This window comes from Hemiscyllium ocellatum, chromosome 9 (genome assembly GCF_020745735.1).
Source record: "Hemiscyllium ocellatum isolate sHemOce1 chromosome 9, sHemOce1.pat.X.cur, whole genome shotgun sequence".
Classification (NCBI taxonomy): Eukaryota; Metazoa; Chordata; class Chondrichthyes; order Orectolobiformes; family Hemiscylliidae; genus Hemiscyllium; species Hemiscyllium ocellatum.
The window spans coordinates 98,010,555-98,032,532 of record NC_083409.1 but is presented as its reverse complement, the minus strand read 5'-3'; the positions used below and the strand labels follow the sequence as shown (position 1 = coordinate 98,032,532).

General features: G+C 38.6%; 1 protein-coding gene across 2 annotated transcripts in view; it reads right to left on the bottom strand.

Annotated features, from left to right (window-relative positions):
- The window catches only part of tgfbr3 (transforming growth factor, beta receptor III), a 179,584-nt gene that overhangs the window by 12,676 nt on the left and 144,930 nt on the right, over nt 1–21,978 (bottom strand). For both annotated transcript variants that reach the window (XM_060830602.1, XM_060830601.1), the window contains exons 8-14: nt 21,735–21,924; nt 14,301–14,614; nt 12,979–13,131; nt 11,897–12,022; nt 7,891–8,070; nt 6,816–7,127; nt 5,930–6,059 (exon numbers count right to left, since the gene is read on the bottom strand). In XM_060830602.1, the coding sequence (XP_060686585.1) occupies nt 5,930–6,059; nt 6,816–7,127; nt 7,891–8,070; nt 11,897–12,022; nt 12,979–13,131; nt 14,301–14,614; nt 21,735–21,924 (1,405 nt within the window). The remainder of the gene's footprint in view (nt 1–5,929; nt 6,060–6,815; nt 7,128–7,890; nt 8,071–11,896; nt 12,023–12,978; nt 13,132–14,300; nt 14,615–21,734; nt 21,925–21,978) is intronic.

The following is a 21,978-nucleotide window of genomic DNA, read 5'->3' as shown; positions in this document are numbered from 1 at the left end:
TAAAAGATATTTCTTCATTTGAGACAGTAGAGAGAGGATTCACTTGCGTGATCCTGGTGTGAAGGGATTGTCTTATGAGCAAAGGTTAAACAGGTTGGGGCTCTACTCACTGAAGCTTAGAAGAGTAAGGTAATCTCATTGAAACATATAGGATTCTTAAGCAGCTTGACAGGGTAAATGCTGAGGGGCTGCTCCCCCTCATGGGACAGTTTAGGATCAGAGGGCATAGTCTCAGAATAAAGGGGCACTAATTTAAGACTGAGTTGAGGAGGAATTCCTTGTCTCAGAGAGTTTAAGTGTCTTTGGAACTCCTTGCCAGAGAGCTGCTGGCAGAGTCCTTGTAAATATTCAAGGCTGAGATAGATAAGATTCTTGATCAATTGGAAAATCAAGGGTTATGGGGAAACAGCAGGAAGGTAGATGGGAGAACTGTTGGATCAGCCATGATTCTACTGAGAGGCTGAGGAGGCTCAAGGGGCTGAATGGCCTACTGCTGTTCCTATTTCTTATGGTCGTAAATGCGACCCAATGGCATAGTATTTTGCTAAACTGCTTAAGTACATGTGATATATGTCAGAAAAGAAGCTGCCTGGACTTCTGTTTCACTGGAGAATATTATGGAGAGTGAGGAATTTTTGATACATCTCTACAGTAAACAATAATCCTTTGTTACATTTGAAGACACTGTATTACTGTTTGTCTTTACTTGAACTCTTACCTCACCGTTTGTCCACATCATGGCATATAAATAGGATGATCAGGTTACTTCAATATGCTCTCTCATTTCAAGAAATCTGCTGTTGCATTCTCAGGAAGGGAGAGCTTAACTAAACTGACTTACTGAGATCTTAATGTTCTCTAAATCCATTTTTAAAAAACTAAATCACAGTTTCTTTATACCATATATTTACACATGCACATGAAGAATAATCACAGGACGGCAAAGTATATTTGCTAGATTTCTCTCTTCCTTTCCCCTTTTTGTTTTTTAAACACAACTCATAAGTAAATAGTTAAGCAAAATATTTTTCACAGAAAAGGGCTGCTTATTTGACTTAGAAAACAAAGGATAAACCAAGTCCATGTGTTACAAAAACATGTTGCTTATAAGGGAGTGGTGTTAATCATTCCAGATGATGCTCTTATGTTTTCATTGCAACAGTATGCTGACAAATAAACTTTATGGGCTACAAAATTGCCTTGAGGAGACATTGCAGGATAGGATATGTGCAGCAGGGTTTTGGACGAACTGAAGTTTAGAAGGATTGAGGATGGGAGACTGGCCAAGGAAGTTCTGAAAAAACTGGTGGCCAATCTGATCTCGTTAGTGTCACACTACACAGGTACAGTTAAAATTACCCTCAGAGGCTACATGACTGAAAGCTCAGGCAAGGTAGTGAACAGTGTATTTCAAACTGTTAGGTTTTGGAGCTTGCAGAGAGGCAAAGTGTGGGTGCTTAGTTCTTCCCAGTGCTCAACTACAGCTGAACAGCAGGCAAGCAATCTGACATCACAGCAGTGGGAGCATTGCAGAATGTGATGCAGAAGTAGAACTGGGTGGTGTCAGCATAAATTTGGAAGCGAAGCCCTTTATCTGCCGTTAACATTACCAAAGTGGAAAAAATACAATCAAAAGGATGATCCTAGGCATCTCTAGTGATTGTGAAAAGAGAAACCATTGACAGAAATGTTCTTGCTATACCTGGCTAGATAAGAGTGGAACTAAGCACAGCTTATATTGAGTCATTCTGATGATGCTATTGGACTTCCAATTGCAGATAATTTATGGCATTGCTACCAAGACCCAGGTCATGAAGTGCCTTCACAGAATTTATTGAAAACAACTTCCCTTTGATATCCAAATAAATTATTTTATGGAGCAGATTCAGGCAGTAACATTCATATGTCCATGTGGTTATAACCATTAATCTTCACATATCGGTCCTTTTGAGTAAACAATGCATTGCTACCACATACTAATGAAGTCCAAATGTAAATGAAAAAGAAAACTTTCTCTGTAACCCAAAACATTTGAATTTTTGCTGAGGGTTAACACCTTAGGTCAATCATTTTTCTCTAAAAAAAGTCCAATAAAATCCTTCTACCTATATCGTGGTGTTAAGCGAAAATAACAAACCAATTAGCATTTAATTCATACAAAAACAAATTTGCCACATTGGAATGAACCCTCCTTTGAGGGGAAAGAATGCTGACCATTATTTTAAGATATTTTATGTGGTAGCAGCCTTTCGTCTCATGAGACAATGGTTTGCGGTATAGTGGTCAACGTGTTAATCATCGCCTTTGGCATGGCTGCCTCTGCCACATTTGCTGCAAAGTACGACAATGAGCTGATCTGTTAACTCAGTTTCTCTGGGCCATCTCCATGGCCAGCTGAGCTTTTTGTATCTGAACTGCTCTCTACCGCGTTGTGTTAGTGAGGTGAAACTGGAGAATCTTTTTTAGGGCACAAAACTGGGAAAGAATTAGAGACCATGGGCCACCTACGCTGGTCAGGGTCCAGCACCTACACCCTTGACCTCCCCAAATGAATCCAGCAGCAGTTGCTTTGAATACCAGCCCGCCTTGGGGCTCTGCTCTAGGATTTAAAAAAAAATCAACTTTTACTTCCTTACTGATCAATGTTTTGTACATATGACTGGGGAGGTGATGGCCTAATGGCATTATCACTGGATTATTTATTCAGAAACTCAGCTAATGTTCTGGGGACCCAGGTCTGAATCCTACCACAGCAGGTGGTGGAACTTGAATTCAATATTTTTTAAAACTCTGGATTTAAGAATCTACTTATGGCTTTGAAACCATTGCTGATTGTCGGAAAAACTCATCTGATTTACTAATGTCCTCCAGGAAAGGAAATCTGTCATCCTCATCTGGTCTGGTCTACATGTGTCAAAAAAATTATAAAAGTGAGTAATTGTCATCAGCTAAATTGTATTACACAACTGCTCATCTCTTTTAAGACTTGTTATCACTACTAGACAACTATACAGCTTGCGTTCAGTTGGTAGGAAGCAACTGATCTGTACAAGGACTCAAACTTTTTGGGAAGTGGATCATTGTCCATGTTTGCCTATCTCTAAGTGCTATCAGAAGAAAAGAACTCTAAAATCAAAATAACATGCTTTTGGCAAATTATTAGAATTGACTGTTCTTTTACTCTCCTTGCTGCAGTGAGTGTGAATACTGTTTAGGTTATTTGCCTGAGTGTGCTGACTAATTTCACAAAATCAAGTTGCACAGTTACAAACACATGTTCAGAAAAATGAGAAAAGAACATCAGATCCATTAATGTTCACCACATCTGATTTAGCTCTCAATTTGGAACAAAGAACTGAAATTTGCACATATACAGAACACTATATTTGAAACACCTGTAAAAATCCGCAATACCTTTAAGCTTGATAAAAGAGCAATCTGACTTAATAATTCACCATAAGTTATGTGCCTACTGTAAACAGGTGGATTTGGAGAACGTAGTCGCTTTGTTGATAAATTTTCTTTCCTGTGGGATGATCTGTCTGTTTTTAAAAACTACTACTCTCGTAAAAGTCATCTGCTCTCCCTATCTACTGCCTTAGTGAAACACAGAATATAGCAGCAGAAGGTGGTCATTTGGCTCTTTCAGCCTGTTCCACCATTCAATATGATCGTGGCTAGTCATCCAACTCAGTACCCCTTTTCCACTTTATCCTCATATCGTTCGATCCGTTATCTTTAACTATTATCTCTAACTTTTGTTCCATCCAAAAATGTTTTGATAAGTCCTCATCTTTTCTGCACTCACTTCTCTGAAATTCCATTATTAAGTCCTTCCATCCTAGCTTCTGCTTATTCCACAGCCAAACAATGACAAGGAGACTCTGTGTGACTGTGATCATTATATTATCATTTCTGTTATTCCTCTGTCTTTCCAAAGCAGATGATATGGTAAACCATAACGTTGCTGCACATCTACAATATATATATTTCTCAATACTCAGATGTATTATAGAATTTAAGTGCATGCAGGTGACAACCAATTTTACCTCAGTGCTACCTGTTTCCATCAGTATTGTCTGACTGCCTTTCTAATATCACATCTAGGATCATAAAATCAATCAAAAAATCCCTACAGTGTGGAAGCAAGCCATTCAGTTTACACCGACCCTCTGAAAAGCATCCCACCCAGATCCATCAGACCACCCTATCCCTGTTAACCCTTGCATTTTCCATGGCCAGTCCACCTGACCTGCACATCTTTGGACTGTGGGAGGAAGCTGGAGCACACAGAGGAAACACATGCAGGGCAAATATGCAAACTCCACACAGTCACCCCGGGGTGGAATTGAAGCTAGGTTCCTGGCACTGTGAGGCAGCAGTGCAAACCACTGGGCCACTGTGCTGCCCACAGGACATGCAACCAAATCTCTCAGTTTAACTTGCAAAAGATCAAAGCAAAAGATCCACCAGCAGCCATGAGTTCAAATCTTTTGCCTATGATATCACTCCCCTCCCTAAAAACTCACTCAAGAAGTGCCACATTGTGTAACTTTGATGTCACTGTTGAACCTGAACTGAATTTCAAACCTCGCATTGAACCATCAAGGGCACTTATTTTCACCATCACTTTTACTTCAATCCTGTCTTTAATAAAACCCTTGGACAAGATTTACGACTTCCAGAATGGATGCTAGAAAAGGATTGACGTGAATCATTCTCCAAAAGCTCTAACTTCTTCCACTCAGCATTTACCTCGTTGTTCTACAACGCCTTCCATATCCAAACAATACCCAACTTAAAACTCAACTTCACCTTCAAATTCTTTATTTGCCTTTACTCCTGTTGACCTCCAAAATCATCCAATCCTTACCATAGGTCTACAACTGTTAACCTTCTGGCTCTAATCTCAAGGCATTCCCTTTCCTTCTGCTTCCACAGGGACAATACGTTTCAGATACCTTGACCCCATTTAGTGGATATTTCTCCAGAATTCAGTGTCCTTATTTTCAAACTTTCTGAAGGCCGATTTTTATTTTATAGTCAGTTCACGTCCCTTCCCCAAACCTTCAATTATTCCTTGTTATTTTTCTTGGGACATATTGTACCTGAATATGCTGTATAAATTCAACTTTTGCTGTCAGAAACTGAATTCCAATGAATCCAACTTACACATATTCATATAAAATTGTGGCCACTGAAGAATAGCTTCTACTTCAAAACAAATTACAAATTGTTAACAGATCATCATCTTGCTTTGCTAGATGGACCCTACTTTATGCTTGAATTGTGACAATAATTGCCTAAGTAATAGTTCTAATACTTTAATAGTGCAAAGTTACAAAGAAACATAAAAACAATCTTCCTCTTATTCAATAATCTGTCAACATGTGCAAATAATAGCTTATCTAAATAAAAAGGCCAGAATTCCAGCATATGGCACAGATTATACAAGTTTTTCACTGAACATTTTGATTTCTATCTATATCTATCTGATATAGATTGGAGTCTTGTGTCCTTAATAGACTACACATGATATGAGTCTACAATAATCTGCATTAGGGTATAATTCTTCTAGTGTTATACAATATTCCTAGCTGCTTCACAGCAACATAACCTGATAAGAAAGTGTAAAAGCCAAATGACTAAAAGCTTGACCAGAAAAAGGTTTTCTGGTGTTTCTTAGAGGAGACAGATGTGGACAGCTGGAAAAATGAACAGGAGGGAATTATCAGGTTTAGCCGTAGACAACTGAAGCTAGAACTGCTCATAATTGGGCAAAGGGAGTTGAGGCTACATGGAGGTCCAGTGTTGGAGAAATGCAATGACTGATTACAAACTTCAATGTGCTTTAGTGATTATGTAAACCAATGAACAGAACTACATATTACACATATACACCACTTTCATATTGTTATTGTTGGCTCACCTTGTGTCTTAGGCAGATTCATTCTTTCACGAATAACAGCCAGTGGCTTGGTGAAGGATTGTTTGTATCTCATCATAGCCATTATTATTTGCAAATTCACATCTATACAAGCTTCATCAGGAGGAATGCACTGCAGGAGAAAATAAGCAAACCAAGTGAGCTCAAGGACATACAAATTCAAATGCTGCAATAGCATTATGTTGATCAGTACTGCAAAGGTCTGATTATTATTATTACATTTTATTAACCAATAAGTCAAGTATGTTATAGCTGGACTTTGTTACATTTGATGTTAATGACTTTTTTTTTGATTTCTACGTGTCACAAACAATCTACTTGAAACGTGTTCAAGGAGTGAACTTAAGTTGCTTATTGATTCTGTGAAATCTTGCACAGATTGGCTAATTACATACTATACATAGTATTCAGCAAATAATTTTTGTTATATGTTTATCTTATAAAGTATATATGTCAGAAATCACAACATAATCTAAAACAAACCTAGTAAAACGTTCCCTGCAACACAAGGCACACTACGTAATTGCATAATTGGCAACATTTAAAAAGCTAATTTAAAAGAATACACATCATACAAGCAACAATCACAAAAGTTTTAAGATGTAATTTCAAAAAGTCAGGAAATACACAAGTTATTCTGGTAGCCAAATTAATTATTTGAGCAGTGCCTATCAGCAAATGTACAGTAACTTGTTGGATAAAGGGCATGTTATCTTCAGCTGGATAATTGCCTGAAAAATTTCTAACTAATGTTACTGACCACAGATCAGCAAATTTGATTGTTCTGACACTCTGGACATCTAAATAATGTAAACAACCTTCATCTTGCACATTGCTAGAATATATTATATTTAGAAAAAAGACAAACCTTAGGAAGATTAGGAAATCCTTGGCTTTCAGTATCTTTTTGGCTGCATAGTGTAATTTCACAATGAAGAAAAACTAAGGACATGTTGTAGACTGGCTTAAACACAAAGCTGAACCTTTTTCTTTCCATCTCTGCATGAGGCACAAGGAAATCAAGCTTCTGAGGACTGTAGAATTTCACAGAATCCTCCTTTGGACAAATATTTTCAATAATGGTGTAGTAATCTGAAGAGGAAACAGGGTCCGACGATGGAGAAATATAGCAGGTCTGGATAACAAAACTAATTTCTGGGTCAGATTTGGTTACAGATACCTAAATGCATGTGATGAGATAAAAATAAAAACCCTTATTAGAATGATTTTAAGTCACACTACAACTTCTTCAAACTGGCGACAATCTGCATTATAGGAGAAGAACATTCAATAGGCAAAGTCTTTTCTCATTCATGATTGAAAAAGACTCACACATATCATACTTTACTCTCATGCAGAAACATTTACTATACGGTCATCATGGAGACACTTGGGTGAATCCTTCACCGCTTTTCTATTCCCAGAATGTTACTGTTGGAGAGAATGCACATAGCACCTCTAATGAATAACAGGGCTCAATCCTTTATTGTAACATTATCAATTGATCATTAAGCAACTAAATGTTCAGTCACTGTATTAATTTTGTTGGACATGAACTTGGTGAATTTTGTTGTTAATTCTAATGTATTCACACAATGAACAATGTCGTGAATGAGCAAGAATATGGATAATCTATGACCAGTTTTTTAAAAATAAGATAATATAACATTTGTGAGAAAAGTCACTAATTTAACAAAAACTATTAAAAATTGGAATGAAATTATGGTCAGTGCCATGTTTAGAAGAATCCATTTGGTCAAAATCACAAGTTAATTTTGGACTTCTTATTAATACAATTTTCCCTATCAAACCAAAGAAACTTAAGCCATAGTTTAACCATCTGCTCACTTGAATTTATGAATTGCTGCCAAGAAAAGAACTGCAAAAGTTCAGAAAAAAAGGCACAGCCTTCACAATTCTTCAACTCATTTGCAACTCATTACCTCAACAAATAATGGGTTATTCTCCGAAACAGTGTGCACGCCTTGTGATGGAGTACGGAATAGATCTGTGTTGTATAGCTCCATGTTCAAAGTTGCATTGTTGCTTTGTGTCAAAGAAGGGAAGCCAGAATGGGATGGCATCTCAGACTTCTTACTAGGCGTGAAGTACGTACAGTTAAACTGAAACCAAAGGAAACTGCTTTTGAAATATCCATAAAAGTTGCCATCAACAATTAAACTTTATCTATAAATTTCAGTATACCACAAACTCTGAGGTAATTTAGCAAAATATAGTGAAATATGATGAAAATGTTCAATGAATCAAGCAGCTGAAAATGTGTTGCTGGAAAAGCGCAGCAGGTCAGGCAGCATCCAAGGAACAGGAGATTCGACGTTTCGGGCATAAGCCCTTCTTCAGGAATTCCTGAAGAAGGGCTTATGCCCGAAACGTCGAATCTCCTGTTCCTTGGATGCTGCCTGACCTGCTGCGCTTTTCCAGCAACACATTTTCAGCTCTGATCTCCAGCATCTGCAGACCTCACTTTCTCCTCAATGAATCAAGCAGTCAAGTTTGAAACTTCTACAGAATTATAACTGCTGCGACTTCTTTAATATCTGTAGATTAAGAAAATTAGACACTATCTTTAGTCATTGAAACAGTTTTTTTTACAGTATGGAAAGAGAGCTTTCAGCCCATTTTATCCACACTAGTCATCAAATATCCATCTACCCTAATCCCATTTTCCAGTACTTGGTTCCTAGCCTTGTATGCTACGACATTTCAAGTGTTCAGCTAAATAGTTCTTCAACGTCTTGAAGTTTCTCATATCTACCACCCTTTCAGGCAATGAGTTCCAAACAACCACAATCTCTAGGTGAGAATGTTTTTCCTCATATTCCCTCAAAACCTCCTGTCCCTAACCTTAGGATTGGGCCCACTGGTTACTGACCCTTCTACTAAAGGGCGAAAGTATATTCATATCCATCCTGTCTTTGCCTCTCAGAAATATATACACTTCAATCAGATTTATCCCTCAGATTTCTCAGCTCCAAGGAAAACTAATCCAGACTATCCAGTCTTTTCTCATTGCTGAATTGCTTCAGTTGAGGTAATGTCCTAATTCTCTTTTGCACTCTTCTCTCTAGTGTAATCACATACTTCCTATAATATGGTGACCAGAACTATATACAGCACTCCAGTTGTGGTCAAATTAACATGAAATATAGCTTCACCATAACGTTCTTGCTCTTGCATTCAGTGCCATGTCTAATAAAACCAGGTATCCCACATGCCTTCTTGAGCACCTTATCTACCGGTCCAGCTGCCTGCAAGGATCTGTGGACATGCACACTGGTTCCTCTGATCATTTATCCTGCCTAGAATCCTGCCATTCAATATGTATTCCCATGCCTTGTTAGTTGTCTTGAAATCTTTCAGGATTAATTTGTATCTGTCACGGTTTAGCCCATTTATAATTGTTCTGTAGACCAAGGTTTTCATTCTTGCTTTTTTATCACACCACTAATTTTTGTGTTACCAACAAACCTGTCCCTTCAAGTGGAGTTTAATTCAGTACCTTACAATTTTTTCCATATATGTTAGACTCACTAGCCTATAGATTCCTGGTTTACCCCTACAACCCTTTTTGAATAATGGTATTATGTTACCTGCCTTCCTTGAAGAAGCTCTCTTCCTCCCTCTACAAGGATTTCAGTGAGTCCCTCTCTCACTGCACCCCCCAGGTCATCTCCTCTGCACAGAAGCCACCTATCCCACCTCCATCGCCCCTCCCCCTAGTCCCTCCTCCCTACCTTTTATCTCAGCCTGCTTGGCTCTCTCTCTCTTATTCCTGATGAAGGGCTTATGCTCGAAACGTCGAATTCTCTATTCCTGAGATGCTGCCTAACCTGCTGTGCTTTGACCAGCAACACATTTGCAGCTCCAGTCCTTTGGACACCTTCTGTTGCCAAAGGGGACTTGAAAATTAATGCTTTCAATCTTCTCCCTTCTGTTCCACAACAGCCTTGGATACATTTCATCTGAGTTTGGGAATTTATCTATTTTCAAGCCTGCCAAAATCGCTTGTTCATCCTGCCTCTCAATGCCAACTTGTTCAATTATATTACACCTCTCATTCCTGATTTCTAGGCCTTCAGTATTGCGAACACAGCTGAAAGTACTCATTTAAATCCTCAGCTATGTCTTCTGGCTCCCCATACAGATTGCCACTTTGGTCCCCTTCACCCTACCAATCTTTCCCTGGTTATTCACTTTTCGCTAATATACCTTCTCTCTAAGGATTCTCCTTAATGTTACCTGCCAATGTTTTTTCATGTCCATTCTTTGGTTTCCTAATTTCTTTTTTAAGCTATTCCTGATACTTTTATAGTCTGAGGGCATTCACTGAATTTTCAGTATCTATCATAAGCTTAGTTTTTATTTTCTTACCCAATGCTTTACAGCCTTTTACATGCAGAGTTCTCAGGACTTCCTGGTCCCATCTTCCACCTTCATGAAAACATGTTGACTCTGCACTCTCACTATTACTCTTTAAATGTTTTGCAGTGCTCTAATGCTAATTTTTCTACAAGTGGCTGCTCCCAGACAACTTCGGCCAAATCTCGTCTTACATTATTAAAAATTGGTCTTCACACAATTCAAAACCTTTATTTCCAGTCCATCTTAGGCCTTATCCATAATCACCTTAAATCTTACTGTATTATTAATACTATCCCCCAAAAAGCTCCCCCATTGCCAGACCTACGACTTGCCAGTTTCATCATTAAAATTAGGCCCAGTAGGAACTAGGCAAGGAGCTCAACACATGCATGTCCACATAAGGTTAGGATCAGTCTCAGATACAATGAGTAGCGTTTGTATTTTGAGTTGGGTTGGGTTGTCACTGGAGTCAAATTGGTCTCTTGGACCTGCACTGGGTTGGAAATGGTCACTCAGCAGGGAGTTTTTCTGACATAGGTCAGTGACCAGAAGACTATCTTGCTGACTAATTACAGCTTTTGAAGCTGATTGTCTAATGGATTGTACTCTTTGCCCAAGCAAAACTGCAGTTTGTTGCTGCAAGAAAGAAAGAGAAAGGACACCTCCTTAGCAATGTTAAAACTCTTCTCGTGAGCCGACGTTGCACAGGGCACGCATGTCCTTAGGACAGATTGTGGCTGCAACAGTGGGCAGGAAGGCTGGGGTTAGGGGGCTTCAAAGGTGTATTTATCCTCAGTGCTCTCAGTCCCTCAATATCATCTTAATTAAGTCCCCCTCTCTTTTGATGTGGAGGTGCGGGTGTTGGACTGGACTGAACAAGATCAGAAGTCAGACGACATCAGTTTATAGTCCAACAGGCTTGTTTGAAATGATAGACTTTCAGAGAGCTGCTCCTTCATCAGATGAAGTGTTAATGCCCCTCTCTTATGGGCTGACTGCCTTCATTCATGCTCTCATCTCAGCACTGCCAGCACAAATTAAGAAAACCCGCTCAGGTGAGGCACCTATGCAAGTGTACCTCTTATGAAAGAGAAATGGACAGAAAATTGAATGTGCAGCGCATTTCAAGAACATTATACGACATAAGGCGGTCATGATTGTAATAACATACTCTCAAGAGATAGTTTGGAAATAATTACTGAACAACTTATCACTGCACATCTCACATTTGGAAACTGCCTTTTTCATCAATAACATCTCTTTTTTGGAAAAAAGGGGAAACAAATAACCTATTAGACTTTATTCATTGTTTATGTAATGAGGACAACTGAAACCCTAAACTGTATTAACTCTCACTGTACTCAATAAGCTTGGGTTGCCAAGAGTGAGCGTACATTTGGTGGCCAGCAGATGAAGAGTTAATATCAATCTTTATTTGTAGAACTGTGAATTTGAGAAGACTTTTGTCCTTGCAAAAATATGCATATTTCCATGACCTCTAACCTGCTTCAGCTTGCACCAACTATTTCAGAATGTGAATTTAAACATGCACATTAAATAGCATACCCGAACAATTTTTGGTCTGTTCGGAACTGGGTCGTCGCCATCTCCAGGGAAGCCATTGTCTCCCGATTCTTCATTATCACCAAACCATCCACTTCCTTCACAGCAATACTCTAGCTGTATCACAATCTATCAATCAGGAAAAATTTCAGTGATTTAGAAAAATCGTTTCACATCAGCTGATTTAACGAAGCATTGCTCATAAAGAAATAAGTAAAATAACAAAACTTTTGCTTTCTGACTATAAATTTTCATCTCAAATTTATTTACTTCTGTTCTTTAAACACCTTGTCACTACATTTTTTTTCATTCTCCCCCAAACTTCCATTGGTAGTCACTCTGTCATTATGCTTATGTCAACCACAACTTGTCCAATCCATCAATTTGCCCTGCCAACTCCTTAAGACCTTGATTTTGGACATTTTTTGATTCCTTCATTTTCCATTAATGTCTTTTTGCTCCACACTCTTTCATCATGTACTATGGAAATTACTGAAATCTAACTTTATATGCAGAATTTTTATAAAAGTTTTTGCTGTTCTCTACTCTCATTTTGTTTGCATTTTACTTAGCTCCCCGGTTGTCTCCTAAAGGACCGCCAAAGCTTTCTTTCATCACTCAACCATCTGTCTCAGAATCTTTTACACTATGTCTGGAATTCTCTTTCTAAGCTAAGCAGGAACAACTGGAAATAAGAAAAAATATAGTTTAATGAGGTAACATAGTAGTGTTTTGGTCAAGGAAATGTACTGTTCATCCAGGTTACTGTTAAAGTTTCTCATCAGGTTTCTGCTGTGATTACAGAGCTAACAGCCCTGAATCATTGAGGGGGGAGAAAATAATTCTGGAACTACTTTTGGTGGATAAAACTAAAATTTGATCTCTTAGTTTATACTTTTGTATTTTAAGAAACTGATTGACAATATTTTTTCTAACTAATAACTTCTATGTAGTATATCATGCAGCAAAGTAATTTTTTTAAAAAAACAAAAATAGTCTTTTCCCAAGTACAAAAGTTAGACATTGTTATCTTCAGCCATTTGAAACAAATCTAAAATAGGGATATTATATATTGGTTTGCTTACTGAGTTCAAATAAATGGTGAAACCATCTGAAGTAGGATATTTAGTTGTCTCACAGCTAGTGAGTGAAGACTCCAAAATGTAATGTGTAGAGTTTTCCTCTGCTTTGCATTTTGGATCCAGTAGAGAAACTTGTGTTACTGTAGTCGTCTCAGTCTAAAAGAAAGAAGGTCACAAAACATTAAAAGTGGACAGCATCCTTGCTGTGTATTGAAGTTGTAATTACCGCTCCTCCAAACAAACATGTCCATGTTATGAATATAGTCTAATTGCTTTGCATCAATGTTCTAACAGTCAACCAAACAAGACACAATTGGAGTTCCCGTTTAATTTATTGTTTTCACTGTATCTCGGTACATATGACAAGTGTTGTTTTGCGTACTATACAGGCAGATCGCACCATAAAAAATGCATCAAGGTAGCAGGACAGAATGCAGAATTGGGTTAGAGTTACAGAGAAGGTGCAGAAAGTGAGAGATCAACAGTAACATTTCAGAGGTCCGTTCTTAAGTCTGGTAACAGCAGGGAAGAAACAGTTCTTGAATCTGTTCATATATGTATGCAAACTTTCAGATCTCTTATCTGACGAAAGAAGGTGGAAGAAAGTATAACTGGCGTAGAAGGGGTCTTTGATTATGTTGGATGCTTTCCCGAGACAGTGAGAAGTTCAGATGGAGTCAATTTATTGATTACTATACTATTGATAGTTCATATCCAGTGGTTGTGATGGATGGGATTCATTGGGGAAAACTGTCACTTCGACTATTGTTGGCAGTGAATTTTGGAATATGACTTTGCTGGCCGCAGATAGAACGAAGTGGCAAATGACATAGTGAACATATTTTGTTTTAAATGTTTCTTTGTAGAAACAACTCACTCCTTTGAGACCGAAAAACTGAAATCAAAATTAATTATTTTTCGTCTAAATAAACGTACAGTACCTATTGAAACAAACAAAGATTCTGAAACACATGAAACATAACACTTTTGTAGTATTTAATAGCATAGTGTGAAATAGTAACAGTAGCATTACTTGTACAATGCATTTCACAACGGGAAAAGGCAGCAAATTTAGCTGACCTAACTTTTGGTTAAAGTGTTAAACTGGTCTTCCAATTCAGGCTACATTCAGATTAACATACTCTTGCGCGAACATTAAACTTAAGCACAGCCTTGTTGCTTTGTCAGCAAAGAATGTACTCTGATATATAACAGTACAGGGCAGGCAACAGTTTTGACACCTTCTATTATCAACATTGTAAATGTGAATGTGCAAATACTCCACACATTATCATGACAGAAAAAGGCAATGGATTTAAACAAACCTGAAGGCTGCTCTTCTCAATTACAGCTCTCATTCTTTTGTCCTCACACTGAACTGACAGGGCCACATTTTCAAAGGTCTGAATCTCTTCTGCTTCAGATAATCCGTTCCTCATTAATTGTTCAAATGTGCTATCCTGGGATCTCTGTGGCAGTTTGTGAGATGTGTCCATCCTGTCATAATCATCTTGGTCAAAAGGAAATGGAAACTGAAAGACTTCTCGAAGTCCAGGAAACACCTCATCAGGTGATTTCAATGGCTCTCTCAGAATTGCAAGTTCTGGTGGCAGAAAAGATTCTATGTCCTCTTCTTCATCTATGGGTAAAGGGGGAGAAGTTGGCAAACAATATTGATTTTGAAACATTGATTTTGTTTTGAAAAACAGTTCTCACTTTCAAGACCCAATTTACTGTAAAATTTTAGTTATAATAAACTTGCTTCTTCTTATTACACTCCACTGAACCCCTGCATAACAGTATGAATTAAGATTTAACTCATCTGACCTCTGCCAATTTTTAAATGTCTAGCAGCATTGCTACTTAATAAATAAAGATTCTGAACAGCTGGAACATAACACTATTGTAGTATTTAATATCATAGTGTGAAACTGTAACAGTAGCATTACTGTACTTTTACAATGCATTTCATAATGCAAAAATGCAATCTGAACAATACAGGCATTCTCCAGTATTTCTAGTAGAGTGGAATGAATCTATGTGGGTCCAAGTCACATATGTAGATTGAAATTTAAGAATTCAACATTTACAATTGTTTGAATTCATAATTCGGTCTACTTCAAGCCATTCATTCTTCAAACCTTTTTTGAATAATTGAGTTTTTAAAATGAGATTACAGAAACCAACTTCCTTTTGATCTTGTCTCTCTTCTACATTTGTCCGTTACAGTATCTACTCATGATAGGAGCTTGAGACAGTCCATCCTCAGAATGCTTTCATGAATGATACCAAGGTTGCCTAAGGCAGCATATCATCAAGCTGTGATAAAGAATTGCCATCTTTTCTTGCCAATGACTTTGCCTAACTAACAGAATCATCGTCCAGGAAAAGGCCAAGTAGTTAAGTTAATTACAGAGTATTCAAATAAATCTTCCAGCTAAATGCCACAGGTCTAAACGTGGCAAAGGAACATACAGTACAGTAATTCCACTATTTGACAGAATGCCACATATTGCACCCATTAAAGCATTTACCAGTGCCCTCATTAATAAGGAAATATAAAATAGTAAAATTTATGCTTTTATTTTGTCCTTTAGGTATTGCAAAGGAAAATATATTGTTTTTCATTTATTATTACAGGGATTTGTGCCGAGTTTCAAATTAATAGCAAGTCTTTGCCAGTTATAGTTTCTAATTTATCTGCAAATATTTGAAACTGGGTGATACTGAGTTGTTTCTTGAACAGACAACCCTGGGTTGGGGAAAAGTGCTCTGGTCCTCAGGGCCCCAAATCAAGTAATTCCCAGTGAACATTTTCCATGGAGCAATTCTTTTGTGCAAGACATGGGATGCTGAGGAATTCATTCAACATGTTTTTGTTTTAAAAAGTGACAAGGATCTTTAACATTAGAATGTTTACAAACATAATCCTCCTGGGTTACTTGCCTTATTGGTTCCTTATTTATCAATGACTGCTAAGAAGTGATACTTTACAATGAAATATGATGTTTCATAGATTTCCCAGGCCATACTTTTGCCAATGCTTTTTCAAAAGAACCTTCAAAATCCACAACTGCTACAATTTAGAAGCCCATGGATAGTACACTCATCGGAACATCAACACCTCCAAAATCACACACCATTCTGACTTTGATCTATCTTGCTGTTCCTTCATCATTATACAGTCAAAAGGCAGCCTCTCTCTATGTTAAGTGCTGTGTAAGCACTTCATTAAATGTACTGCCATACTTCAAAATCTGGTCCACTATCACCTTCTTAGAACAACTAAACAGTGTCAATAAATAAATGCCATTTATGTCAGTTTTCCAAAGATTAAAAAAAGTTAAAATATTCAGGGACAGTGATTTATCTTTTAATAATACGTGATGTTTGTTTCCATAGTAATTATGCTCGTTCCTAATTCCTTTCCCACTTAAATAGCTAATGGAAGGGTTTAATACTTAGGCTCTTGTTGATAAATCCTCACTATAGAGCTCTACAGAAAGCATCTCAACTGCATTGTAAGTCACTTTTCACACTGGAAGGATACACATGGGTAAAAGAGAAAGAAACAGCATGTGTATTGTGACAGAGAGAAACAAGTGCCAGAAGTACAATGGTAGCAGGAAGAATTACTAAAGTTGACCAGTGTGGTGACAACATTGTTGCATGAGCACAGTATGGCAGCTTGTTACATATTGCATCACCTCATCATCATACCACAACCTATCTGACAACCAACTGAAGATGAGGAAGAAGGGAGGAGGCAAGTAACACAACCCAGTCAAAGCAACCCATATTTCTTATTCACCAAGTCCCACAATTACTTGATCTTGATTACTGATCAGGGCTGCATGATTGCTAAGTGGTTATCACTGCTGTCTCATAGAACCAGGGATCTGGGTTCAATTTCACCCTTGGGCAACTGCGTGGAGTTTGCACATTCTCCTAGAGTCTGTTTGGGTTTCCTCTGGGTGCTTGGATGTTCTCCCACAGTCCTAAGATGTGCAGGCTAGGTGGATTGGCCATCTTAAATTGGCCACAGTGTCCAAAGATGTGCAGGCTAGGTGGGTTAGCCATTGGAAATGTGGGGTTATAGGAATAAGGTAGTCAGGTGGGTCTGGGTGGGATTCTTGAGGGTCAGTGTGTACTTGATGGGCCGAATAGCCTACTTCCACACTGTATGGACTTATGCTCTGTACCCTCCTGTGACAACCTTCTTCACCATCCACATGGTGGGAGGAAGTGATATGACAATTTGTTTGCAGTCAAATTATTTGTACATTGCTGAGAGGTGAGCTCTAAGATATGGATACAGAGGCGGTTTGTTATACAAATGAATTGTGCAAGCGAGATCCTGCCTATTAGGGAACAGAGTAAATAACAAGAAAATGGTGAAGAATATCAGTATTATGTGAGAACTGAAAAACAATTATTTCAGAAATGAAGAACTAAATATTTTCAACTTAGGGTAGCACGGTGGCTCAGTGGTGAGCACTGCCGTCTCACAGCACCAGGGACCAAGGTTCAATTCCAGCCTCGGGCAACTGTCTGTGTAGAGTTTGCACATTCTCCCCGTGTCTGCGTGGGTTTCCTCTGGGTGCTCCGGTTTCCTCCCACAGTCTAAAGATGTGCAGGTTAGGTGAATTGACCATGGTAAATTGCCCATAGTGTTAGGTGCATTAGTCAGAGGGAAGTAGGTCTGGGTGGGTTACTCTTCAGAGGGTTGGTGTGGACTTGTTGGGCCGAAAGGCCTGTTTCCACACTGTAGGGAATCTAATCTAATCTAAAAAACTTTGAAAATGCAATCAGCTTCAAGGACTCCAAAGACCTGATCGAAGCTTATAAAATAATAAGTGGAATGGACAGAGTTAATGATAATTGTCTTTTCCTTATGATGGGGGCTTTCAAGCCTAAAGGGCACATTTTAAGGTAAAAGAAGAGAGATTTTAAATAAAACATGAGAGGCAATTTTTTATTTACATAGATGGTGGTTCGCATGTAGAATGAACTTCCTGAGGAAGTGATGGATGCGGGTACAATTACAACGTTTAAAAGACATTTGGATAGGTATGTGAATAGGAAAGAGTTGGCAGGATATGGGCCAGCAGCAGGCAGGTGGGGCTAGTTTAGTTTCAGATCTGTTCAACATGGACTGGGTGGATCAAAGATTTGGTTTCTGTGCTGTATAATTCTATACCTCCATGACATATATTATATGCATTAAATACACAGTGAAGTTACATATCTAAATGCCTAACAGTATGTTTGAAACTCAGCCTCAGGGTTTCACATAAATGTGTCACTTGAATGTTTCACCATCTAGACCAACCAATGACTTGAGCAAAACCAATATTGACTTATGTCTATAACTGTGTTAAATAACTGATTCACGTGATTCTACAGGAAACTGAAGTCATGAACTTTCTAACACAAGCATCAGGTTAATACAATCTAAACTAATTCCATTTAGAAACTGCCATAGCAAGGAACCAACAGACTTTTCCGCTGCAAGTGAACTTGTTTTTCCAGAAGTATGTTGAATTCATTGCAACAGTCTCCTCCTACCTTCAACAAAATAATTTTTCTGAACAAGGAAAGCATCATGCATATAATCTTTATATAGGCCTTTTAAGAAGCCTGTCTGGAGTTAAATCCAGAGACAGAGACAATCAGGGAAATGTGATGACCAATTTGAAAGTATAATAATAGAAAAAGCTTCGGTTCTTTTAATTAATAATTTGGTCTCACAGAGATAATTTGCTCTAAGTGTTAGATGAACTGTGCATTTCAACAAGTTGACCTGTAATTTAATTTTGTATAACTCTGATTAGAAGCAACAAAATTTCTAACATTTTCAAAGGTTCGGCACGTTCTGGCCAACATTTGCTGCAGCACATTAGCGCTTCTTGGCAAACAAATGTTGATTTCCTGTTGAGATGCATAGTTTTTTTTAAACGTTGCTACGATTTGAAGCAACTTGTCTTTTTTTGTTTGTGAAGGTCTTGCACCTGTCAGCCAACCACTTGTTCCGCAGACATTTGGATGGCTGATTCCGCGCCCCCCCCCCCCCAACCCCCCAGAGCAGCTGCAATGCATCTCTTGTCTCCATTAAGAATTTCTGAATCACTTCCAGCACTTCAGTTTCAAAAGGACTACAAATTTTATGTACTTCAACTTTCAAAAAAGAATTTACGACTGTTTAACTGGGTAATGCCAAACTACCAAACCAGCTGAGAAATGAGCAGAATAACTTGTGTACAAGAATGGTATCATTCCACTAAGGGATAAAGTTGCATGCCCATCACAGCTGTAGTCTCCTTCTTCATATTCCCCTCAATCATAGCTCACAGAATTGACAATCACCCAGAAGGAATGAGCAGCATTTAGTGGTACCCCATGGTCCCCACAAACCACACTCCCACCTGGCTGGCCAAAACTCCAATGGCTGCTCCTCATCAATTTAAAGCTTAAAGCAGCGCTAATTTCTTTAAAGTGAGGAGTTGCCCACTGAAGGGGCTCAGTTGGTGGCAGGGTGCGAAGGTCTGAGCACGTGTGTCCCTGTCATCAAACTCAATATGAGAGGGCAAAATGTATGAAACAGGACTTGTGGAACACAACCAGACTTTAGCCAACAAGTGGTAGTTAACATTTGAATTGCAATGTTAGGCAATGAAAACCAAAAGCTTTCAATCATGTACTGATCTTCAACGGCACCACCAACCACCAATTAATCTTTCCCATCCACTTGTTAGGGGTCTGGTAACTTTGGAAGGTACAGCCACATTAACACTATGGCTGCTTAAGCAATGCAGAGGCCAGGTACTCAGCAATATATGGTTTCTGACCATTTTAATGCCTCACCACTATCTTCAAATACTAACCGCAATGGGCACAGCCAAACTACAAGTAATTCAAAAGCAACACAAGACAGAACTGCACTTGTTTGATGTCTCTGCCAGCGAAAGAACAACTACTGGAAATCAAATGAGTGCTACTGGCTTTATCTTGGTCACTTTGTTAAAAATGTTGGTCACACGCTGTTCAATTGCATAAGCAGAGGCAAATTGTGCATTGCTCAGTTGTGATTTGAATGCGGAGTAGGGAGGCAACTGCTTATAACTAAATCAAGCAGATTTCACAATTCCATCAATGAGAAAGAATTGTCTCTAACATGAACTATTACAGATATATTTTGAATACTTGGGAATGACATTAGCCTGGATTTTTGCAACAATGAAAGCCTTTTCGTCATTACTAAAATGACAGAGGAAGCCAACATCCAGGTCTTGCTTTCAAACACAATTCCCAACATTTTCATTGGGTTGGGATACATTTCACGGAGGCAGTTGCCCCATAAAAAAGCAACGACTTTCATTCCTGGCTTGGTTTCATAACTTAGGTGAACGAAACATGATGTGCGCAGATTAGATTTACTAGAAATTGGAATAAACTTTGTGGAATCTTTTAGTGAGTTGGGATACCCTTTCGGAGAAGTAAAGTACCCCTCTAGATACTGTCCCTGGACACTGTTATTTTCAAGAAAAGTAAAGATTGTTAGAAGTAGATGAGTGTGTAAACAAATGCATAAGTTCATTACCTATTAAGCTCAGTGGAACGGTTACAAACTAAACAAAAGTTTCAAAAGCAACTGCAAAAAGTGACTGTCAACACACATAAAGCACCTACCTTTTAAGTACTTAAAGACAACTATCTGCAGTGTTAAAAATAACTTGCCTTTCCATTTTGCTGGCATAAGACTAAGGATTATTATTACTGGGTTAATGCTGTACGGCTGATTTCACAACTTTCCATTATAACAGAAGCTGACTGCCATTTCAGTTTGATTGACAGCTCCTACTGGCTATAGTCTCTCTGAAGTGAGGATACAAATTCCAATTCTTGGTTTTGTAAGGGATTAAACACTTAAATAAAACTTTGCCCCTCATGAAGGATTACATAATTGAAGAGATGCAAACAGATGGGTTGTAAATGTTTTTAAAAATATTCAATCGCTGAAAAATAAAGTGAATTTGTCAATAAATGTTAATTCCAATCCAGCATAGGACCCGAGACCTGGCATGATGGATATTGGGCGAGTTGTCATTGTAACGGAAAGGGCAAAGGGTGAAGGAAAGAGCGGGTGAAGCGGGTAGCACAACACGGACTGACAATGAGGTATGAGGGAGCCACGGAGGATGGCTAGAGGGATTAGGTTTGTATAAGGTCTACAAATGACTAGGGGGGGTGGGTTGAAGGTGGATAGGATGCTATAAGGGCTGTAAAGAGCCAAGGAGATGGGCAGGGGAAAACAGGATACAAATGGAGATTGTCAGAGATCATGGCAGATGGGAGGGGACAAAAGTCTGGCATGAATGAGCATTGGATGCTTTTGGAGGAGTTTATGAAAAAAAGCTTCAGTGCAGGAGCACTGAGGCAACCCTACCGCCCAGCCTGTCGCTGCACCTGGCAGCTTCCACACCGATTTCCTGATCAACCAGCTCGAATCCCAGAGAATCTGGCTATCACAGAACAAATATCACAACGAGTGGGGCCTTTCCTTTTGGACTGGATATGCAGAGGCAGAGAATATCCTGACCCTGTACACCCAAAATAGGAGCACAAATCAGGCCACTGTGACAAGTAGCTCATTCCAATTGGTTCAAATCAATGTTTGCATATAGCAAACATTTATTTTATTGGTATGATTCAGAGTACTCAGAACATAATTCATGGTACATGCACTCATTGGTACTTACAAGCTTCCTGAAGCCTCAAGTGAACTCTGTTTGCAACTGAAGCTTTAGTATATGAAGTGACTGGACTGTGACCACGTTCTTGAGCCCAGCGCAGAAGATCAATCTGAGTGGATGTCAGATCAGATGACATCTTTTTCACCACAGTCATAGATGCTTCTCGACTAAAGTTGATGCTGTCCCTATCGGAGACCTAGTTTCAATGGAAAAAAGTGTTAATGCAAAACTAATCAAATTAATTCAGGGT